Here is an 8,935-nt window from a genome sequence, read left to right on the forward strand (position 1 = left end):
CCTGCTGGGGAAATGGGGGAGGGAGCTTATTTTGTCAAAATCCGGGCATGTGAGGGGACACCGGGAATCTGTTCAGAGAACCGAAGTCATCTATGGCAAGGAGGCAGCACTGGAGAAACCTACACAGCTCTAGCCACCCAGTCCTGGGTGAGCTTGAGTGTGTTTCTGTGTTTTGCACCTTGAGGGAGAATAAGGGGGTTGGGAGGGTGGAGGGCAGAGGGACAGTGCCCGAGTGCTCTGAAGTAAGGCTTCCTGCAGCCTCTTGCAGGCGGAAGGAGGATGCTGCTAAGGACACGCAAAAGGCTTCCACATGCTCCCCACTGCCCCTCCTTCCACAGTACAACCTCCGGCCACAGCCCGGCCATGCTCACTTGTCCTGGTAGCCTAGCATTTTACTCCCAGGCTTGCTTTTATGTGTCCATATCATCACAACTGTCCGTGGCAGCCCTAACCCATCTTCTGGCCAAGACAAGGCAATCTGAGTCTTATCAAAATTTGGGATGTCAGCCCCAAATTCTTGGGGGTCAAGAAAGCAAATGCTTCAGCTGCAAGAAAGTCCTCTTTCTTTGCTGTCTCATTCTAAGCTCAAAGAAGGGTCAACATGAGAGCCAAGCCATCTGCGTTTCTGTTGATTTATTAGCGAGTGATGGAAACGCAGCTGGACCCATACAGAATACACGTGTAGCTGGCACACATCTCGAGAACCGCCCCCGCAACCACCATCCCCTGAATTCAGTGGTTCATTCCCAGAGTTTTCCCGCTGTGAGCTGTCTTGGTGGACCCAGCCCCTTTAGCCCCCTCTTCTGCAGCTATGCGGAAACGCTGACCAAAGGCCAATAGAGAGCCTGGGACCAATCCAGAGGAGAGGCAGGGGTCTCTCCTCCTGCAGAGAGAGGTCCCAGGGTCAATGAAACATCCTTCTCCAGACACCTAATATTAACCATCACAAGGTGGATCACCATAGTCAACAATGTGTATTATGGGAGATATTTTTCACCCTTGTACCCAGTCTTCCCAGTACCCAACAATCCCCCAGATAATTTCATCGCCAAGAAATTCCAGGAGGATTCTGGACAAAGCTGGATTTCTGCATGTCAGATGACGGGGAGTATATAAGGCTAAGGGACAATTCTCATTGCTTCCACACGCATCTAGAAGCTCATACTGTGTGACAGCTCATGCTGGGTGAGGGTCAACATCTGGGCAGGAACTTGGCAGGGTGAAAGATGGTCCCGCCCTGATCTAAGTGGATCCACAGCTCCCTTTTTATGGGGGAGGCTTTAGGAAGAATCTCTCCTGCCTGTCCTGTGTGGAGTGATCTGGTTTTAGGGTTGTTCCTCTGCAGAGAGGAAGCAATTGGACCAAAGCAGAATCATGGATCCTTCCTCTGTTAGGATAGACAAGACAAGATGGCTGATGAGATACGTGGATGTTTCTAGACCCCAATGTGGATTTGTCCCCAAATGGATGATTTCAGAGTGAGGAGGGGACATCTCCATGGGTTGTGCTGAACCACAGGAGAGGCTGTAAGAAATCAGATCCTTCTTTTTGTGGGGCCAAGAAGATTCAGGTCTGAGAACCACATGGGTTGCAGGTGAGGCATGGACACTTCCAGGGAAAAGGCTTCTGAGAGGGACGGTCACCCTCAGTGTTCCATCTGGAGCCTTGGGGTCTCTTGGTGCTTATCGTTCAGGGGCCTGTCTCTGTCTCCACCACCTGGGCCAGTGCCTGCCCCAGGGGGACAGGATGGTGGGTGGGAGCTGTCTCAGGGCACCATGTTCCACCACTTGAAGGAGAAGGGCTTTCTGCGCACATTGGTGCCACAGTGCACCTCTCCATGCAGCATGTGGTATGGAGTGAAGTCATCAATGAAGGTGCAATGGAGGCCTAGCGGCTCCAGCAGGGATCGCACCTGCTCCTCCAGGCAGCAGCGGCCGTTGATGATGGGCCCGAAGGGCTTGGGGATACCGAGGTGCTTCCCCAGCACCAGCATATTCACCTGCAGTCCAAAGGGGAGGCAGAACTTCATCACTGGGCTCCCACCTCACACCTCTACTCTATCTGCAGGACCTAGATTTGTGTTTTAGGCAGTCTTATCAATAGCTGCTCACCCTTTCCTGTGCAATGAGAGGGTAACTGGCTAAAGGGGCTGGGAAGAACACTTTAGCCAGGTACCTTTGGGAGCATCTACAGAGCTCACTCTGGCAACGTCCTCTGGAAACTGCCCTAATGTGAATTTGGAATTGTGGATTGTGGCAGCTGCCATGTTTGTGCTACAGAATCCCAACCTTCTAGGCCATAGCTGATTGGGCCAGGGAGGACAGCTGGTCCAAGACGGACCAATCAGAGTCCCTCTCCCAGGAATTTGCAACTGACAACGGGAGAGTTTAGTCGGTCTCTGCCCGTGTCAGTGTCTCTGTGCATGGCCATACTCATCTTTGTCCCCAGGAACAGAGAAGCAAAGGAAGCCAAGCTGGAAGAAGAGGGAGAGGAAGTAGGAGGTGGAGAGGGTGAGAGAAAGAGAGAGAATGAATGATGTAGACACAGAAACAGAGAGGATTCCAGGCTCTGCTGCAGCTATCCTGCCCTCAGGTTTCTGGTGTCCTTATATTAAGACTCCCTCTGGCTGAAGCTGGCTTGAGTAGGACTCTCTCTCTTGTGAACACAAGAACCTGAATCATTGCACAAGCTTCTTGGGGCACATATATAATTACAAGATAACCTCGAACAGGAAGGAAGGGGAGTGGCAAGAGGCTTTGCAAGTGGAGGGCAAAAAGTTGCCTGAAAAGAGGAAGGAAAAAGGGGGGCATGAAGCAACAGTGGTGTGGACAGGTTCCCCACAAGGCTCTGACAATGGGCAAATTGAGTTCTTCTAGGGGATGGAGGTGGGGAGGCGTGGGGAGGAGAGCTGGGTGGCGTATAGCAGTGCCGCTCAAACTGTGTTCCTCTAAAACGCAGCATCAGCACCATCTGGGCGCTTGTTAGCGAGGCAGCAGTGCCTCGGGCCCTGCCTTAGACCTGCTGAATCAGGACCATGGGGTGGGGCCCCACCTGTCCAGGTGTTTCAAATGCAAGCTCAAGATTTAGAAGCAGGCTGGGCACGGTGGCTCCCGCCTGTAATCCCAGCAGGTTGGGAGGCTGAGGTGGGTGGGTCATTGGAGGTCAGGAGTTCAAGATCAGCCTGGCCAACATGGCAAAACCCCCGTCTCTAATAAAAATGCAGAAATTAGCTAGGTGTGGTGGTGCACGCCTGTAATCCCAGCTACTCAGGAGGCTGAGGTAGGAGAATTGCTTGAACCCTGGAGGCGGAGGTTGCAGTGAGCAAGATCGCGCCATTGCATTCCAGCCTGAGCGACAGAGCAAGACTCCAGCTCAAAAAAAAAAAAAAAAGATTTAGAAGCATCAGAGGCAAAGCATCAGAGGCAAAGCCCTCAAGGCTCAGTCAAAGGCCACTTCTTCCATGAAGCCTCTTGGATCTCCAGTTCTACCTCTTAGGCTGGAAGTGCTTTGTCTCGCCTCCAAACTGCCACATCGCCTTATCCTACAAAATAGATCATTGGGACATGTCCTCAGAGAGGGGGAGAATTTCCCTCTCAACAGATTAGACTGAAAGTCCCTTGAGAGCAGAGGGCATTCTTAATCATCTCTGCATCTGCCACAGGAAACTCTAAATACATGTGGGATGGATGAACAGCTGCAAGCTGGGAGGAAGAGAGCAGAATGAGCATCGGGGTTCCCAGCTGATGCCATGTGCTTTGTACACGCGACCTCATGCAATCATTCATTCACTCCACAAATGTCAAGTGGTCCCCTTCCCTGATGCCCCTTGGGCCAGGGCTTGGCCAGCAAGCATTCCACAGGGACCATGGTGGTCAGCCAGCTAGAAGCCCTTCTGAGGAGCACCATAGGACCCCTGATTCTCCCTGCCATCCCCACTGGCCACCACAATCCTAAATATGACTGTGACCAAACAATTTTCCCCTCTAGGGCTTAGAGGCTTGCAGCCTGATTTGACATAGTCTGGAGTCATGGGTGGTGGCCTCACCAAGTCAGGGAAGAAGGCCATTGCTTTTTTCCTCTCGGTCTTGAAGAGCTGTGGGATGTCGATGATGTCACACTCTGCCAGGCCCAGCTCCCTCTTCAGCACCTCACGGTTCCAGTCGATGCAGCTCTGGGGGCAGGGGAGGGCTAGAGTTGGGGACACCTTGCCAGTGTGTTTTGGGGGCACTCAAGGCATCATGTCTAGTTGAGGAGAGGCAGGATACCCAAGTGCCCAGCGGTCAATTGTCCACACAGACCTTATCTGCATGCCCCTTTGTCAAAATATACCTATCCTGTGTGCACCCCTCACAGTCCTACCCCATAAGGTTAAAAATGAGTGTTTCAGAGTGCTCCGTCCTTGACCCTCTTCTTCAAATCCCTCATGCCTTAGAGGATCTCACTCTGTCTCATGTTTTGTTGTTGTTGTTGTTGTTTGTTTGTTTGTTTTGAGATGGAGTCTTGCTCTGTCTCCCAGGCTGGAGTGCAGTGGTGTGATCTCGGCTCACTGCAACCTCCGCCTCTTGGGTTCAAGCGATTCTCCTGCCTCAGACTCCCAAGTAGCTGGGATTACAGGTGCCCACCATAACACACCCAGCTAATTTTTGTATTTTTAGTAGAGACAGGCTTTCACCACGTTGGCCAGGTTGGTCTCAAACTCCTGGCCTCAGGTGATCTGCCTGTCTCAGCCTCCTAAAGTGCTAGGATTAGAGGCATGTGCCACAGCCCCCGGCCTGTCTCGTGGTTTAAAACACCTCTATACAGTGACAACTCCCAAATGTGCATCTCCCCACCTCTTTGTTTTTTGAGACAGGGTCTCACTCTGTCACCCAGGCCAGAGTGCACTGGCACAATCTTGGCTCACTGCAACCTCTGCCTCCTGGGCTCAAGTGATTCTCCTGCCTCAGCCTCCTGAGTAGCTGGGATTACAGGCACCCAGCACCATGCCCGGCTAATCCCAACCTCTTTATAAAGCCCATCTCTTTCCTAAGCTCAGACATGTGAGTGTAGCTGCCTACTTAGCATCTTCACGTGGGTGTCTAACAGGCTCATCAAACATGATGCGTCCAAAGAGAAATGCTTAATTTCTACCCCACATCGCCTCCACAAATGTCAAGTGGTCCCCTTCCCTGATGCCCCTTGGGCCAGGGCTTGGCCAGCAAGCATTCCACAGGGACCATGCTAGTTTCCTTAAGCCTGCCTGTAAATATGTCCTTTATCAACCTCTTCTGCAGTTATACAGCTCCAGGTGCCATGTATTTCCCGTTGGAATCTACTGTCACCCTTACCTCCACAGAATATATGTTTTCAACACAGCAACAGAGAGATTTTTTTTTTTTCCCGAGATGGAGTCTTGCTCTGTTGACCGGGTTGGAGTGCAGTGGCGCAATCTTGGCTCACTGCAGCCTCCGCCTCCCAGGTTCAAGTAATTCTCCTGCCTTAACCTCCTGAGTAGCTAGGATTACAAGCGCATGCCACCACACCCGGCTAATTTTCGTAGTTTTAGTAAAGAAGGGGTTTCACCATGTTGGCCAGGCTGGTCTCAAACTGGCTGGTCTCAAACTCCTGACCTTGTGATCTGCCTGCCTCGGCCTCCCAAAGTGCTGAGATTACAGGCATGAGCCACCGCGCCCAGCCGAGAGATCTTTTAAAGCGTAAGTCAGACTGGTCTGTCCTCTGCTCATATCCCTTAATGGCCTCAAATCTCACTCAGAGTCACAGCCAAAGTTCCAGCGATGCCCTACGAGGCCTCACGTGATGTGACCTGGCCTCTTCTGGCTCCACATCAGCCTCCTGGCTTGTCCTAAAATACTCCAGGCCTCTTCATTCCACCTCAGGGCCATCGCCTGTGCTGTTCCCTCTGCCTGGAATGCCTGTCTTCTTCCCATACACATGCCTCGCTCCCCTCACTTCTCCTGGGTCAAAGGAGGGTGTCGGGGCCCCTCTGTCTGGGCCTGTTCTAACCTGAGCTTTCATGAACAGTAAGCCTTAGATGTCCGTATCCCATCCTTGCCTCCAGGCCCGCCTGCTCCCAAATCACAGCCCACAGGTACACCACAGCCCTTGTACCTGAACAAACTTATTGTAGTTGATGAGGTCTTTATTGGAGAGCACGTGGTTGATGGAGATGGTCTTGACCCGCTCATTATCTGTGAAGGAGAGAGATGAAAGGGAAGGACAGGGACAGCACCAACATGAGGACCCCCTGTTTAGGGAAGCAGACAGGCAGGAGCCAAGTTCACAGCTACTGGTCTTGCCGAGTCAGCAGCCTCTGACTTTCCCGGGCCTTGGGTGGGCACCACCTATCTGAGCTTGTCTTGGCCACTGTGCACATCTGGGTGTGTAAGGAGTGGGAGGGTCTGGTTCCCATAGTGGGATGAACTTTAGACCTTTATTTGAGTTCACCAGAAGTGGTAATGCCTTTCACTGGAAATTTACAACCGCCCAAGGGCACTGCATGAGGACTCCTCTTGCTTTGGCTTAGCCGGGAGCTGGGTCAGTGGCTGCCCACCCACCCACCATCAGAGTCAGGTTTTATAGGTTCACTGAGCAGCGAACCAGCCAGTCCTGGGATTCGGACACCATCAGGCCCCAACCCTGCCCTCCAGGAGTGACTGCATGAAATGGGGACCTCCCAGGGGCCCAGATTTTCTCAGCCTGATGGGTGCCCATGGAGATGAGACTGAACAGGGAAGGGGAGGCTAGAGTCAATGGCACACAATCCTCATGCTGCCACTCAGTAAGCGCTTACCATGAGCAGGTCCCGAGGGCAGTGCCCACGTTCAGCATCTCATTTAACCCTCATGGTGACCCCCACAAGGTATGCATTATGATCTCCACTTTACAGATGAGAAAACTGAGGCTCAGAGAGGTCAGAAGACTTGCCCAGGGTCACACAGGTAGGATATGTGGGGGCTTGTGATTCAAACCCAAGCCCAGGGTCCGCACAGGGTCTCAAGCCTTGACCAAGGGAAAGGAGAGGGTTGCCCGGACCCATCTGCAGGCCCAACACCCGCTTCACTCCAGTTTAAGGCAGGCAGCTGGGGTCCAGTCCCAGCTCCACTGCAATCTTGCTGAGACCTCTGGGCCCATGACGTCCCCTCTCTGAGCCTCACATTCTTGGGTATAAAGGTGGTGATGGTCATCCCACAGGCTCTCGTGAGATCAAATGAGGTAACACGTGTGATGCACACAGCGTGAGGCCTGGCACACTGAAGTGCCTAATAAGCGCTCTGGCCTCTGTGTCTGTATAATTAATCGCCACAGTCACTGCCTGAGTGTCAGCCTTCGAGGGTGGGGTGGCTGCTTGTGGCCTGCGATCTGTGAATTCTCCCACGCTCCCTTCCCAGCTGGGCAGGTTGGAAGAACTTTGTTCAACCCATTCCTGGGTCTTGCTCACCATAAACATGGTTCTCCCAGGAAAGATGGAAGGTGGCATTTCTCCCTGCCTGGTACATAATTTGGATTTAAGGATTTCTAAGACTTACTCTAGGTTCACCAGAGTCTAGTCAGGGTCCCTTTGGGAGCAACAGGATCCACAAAGACTATTTCTCTTCCATTCGATTGCTAGGGTCTCCAGGGTTGTGTTGGAAGAAGTTAACGCTAGCAAACAGAGAGCAAGGGGACTTTGGAAGTTATTATACCTGGGAGCATCTAAGTTCTAAAGGAGTTTTTTTCTCTCTGAGCTGTGTTTGGTCTAGGATGCTACATGCCTCCCCTGAGGCCACGGGACCAAGAAAACCTACGATTCTGCCTGCCAAAGGGTCTTTGCCCTGTGACCTCTGGGGTCACTGAGAAAGGGAGGATCCTCTGGGACTCATGCAGTCTCACTGGGGCTGGAAAGGGAGTGAATTTGAGAACCGTTCCAGCAAGCTTGCCAGATGATGACTCCAGTCCAGCCAGCTCTCTCAAAATTCCTCCAGTGCACAAAAAAAAAAAAAAAAAAAAAAAGTGGGCCCTCGCCAGACACAATGGTTCACACCTGTAATCCTGCACGTTGGGAGGCCAAGACAGACAGATCACTTGAGCTCAGGAGTTCAAGACCAGCCTGGGCAACATGGTGAGACTCCATCTCTACAAAAAATACAAAAAGTTAGCCAGGCGTGGTGGTGCATGCCTGTGGTCCCAGCTACTCGTGAGACTGCGGTGGGAGAATCGCTTAAGTCTGGGAGGTTGAGGCTGCAGTGAGCTGAGATCATGTCACTGCACTCCAGCCTGGCTGATAGACCCTGTCTCAAAAAAGAAAAAGAAAATGCCAGCTCCTTGCTTAAAGAGCAGAGAAAAGAGTACCATTAAAGGTACTCCCCGAATCGCTCTCCTGACTTCTCAGGTGGTTTTTATTTGCTATTTCACATTGCCAGGGACACGCCTGGGGCTGGGCAGACCCTTGCTGGTGTCAGGGCCTGGCCTGTGGGCCTCATAGTGGAGGCCTAGCTCCCAGTGGGCTGTGCCTGGGCATGCCTCTGCTGTGAGACCCACATGCTGTGCCCTGGAATGGGGCCAGCAGGTCCAGCCTGGCATCTCTCCTTCCCACAGGCCCGCCACCCCAAGCCAAGGCAAATGGGCGACCTCCAGAGTATTGTGGCCTCTGGGTATGTGCTGGGTACCTGAGCAAGGCTGGGTGGGACACTTACCCCTCCCAAGTGCCCATGCCCAGGCTCCTGCTGGGGGCACAGTGCTGCAGCATCTCAGGACAGTGACAAAGATGGGGAGGCCTGGCACTGGGGCTCCAGGGAGCACAGAAGTAGGCAGCAGATAATCTGTGCCAGGGAGGCAGGGAGGCTGGGAGACAGGACTATGCCTGAGCAGAGGCTCCAAGCCCCATAGACGCTCCATTGATCCATCAGACCTCACAAAACAGAATTAAGATTTCAGGACAGCCAGGTGTGGTGGCTCA

The 8,935-nt window shown here is 52.7% G+C and overlaps 1 protein-coding gene across 1 annotated transcript in view; it reads right to left on the minus strand.

Moving 5' to 3' along the window:
* Positions 1-621: 621 nt before the first annotated feature.
* The window catches only part of PADI3 (peptidyl arginine deiminase, type III), a 37,110-nt gene continuing 28,796 nt past the window's right edge, over positions 622-8,935 (minus strand). Inside the window, exons 14-16 of the mRNA XM_011934053.1 lie at positions 6,109-6,188; positions 4,046-4,171; positions 622-1,999 (exon numbers count right to left, since the gene is read on the minus strand). Of these exons, the coding sequence (XP_011789443.1) occupies positions 1,766-1,999; positions 4,046-4,171; positions 6,109-6,188 (440 nt within the window). The 3' untranslated portion in view covers positions 622-1,765. The remainder of the gene's footprint in view (positions 2,000-4,045; positions 4,172-6,108; positions 6,189-8,935) is intronic.

This window comes from Colobus angolensis, unplaced genomic scaffold (assembly GCF_000951035.1).
Source record: "Colobus angolensis palliatus isolate OR3802 unplaced genomic scaffold, Cang.pa_1.0 Scaffold130, whole genome shotgun sequence".
NCBI classification, from domain to species: domain Eukaryota; kingdom Metazoa; phylum Chordata; class Mammalia; order Primates; family Cercopithecidae; genus Colobus; species Colobus angolensis.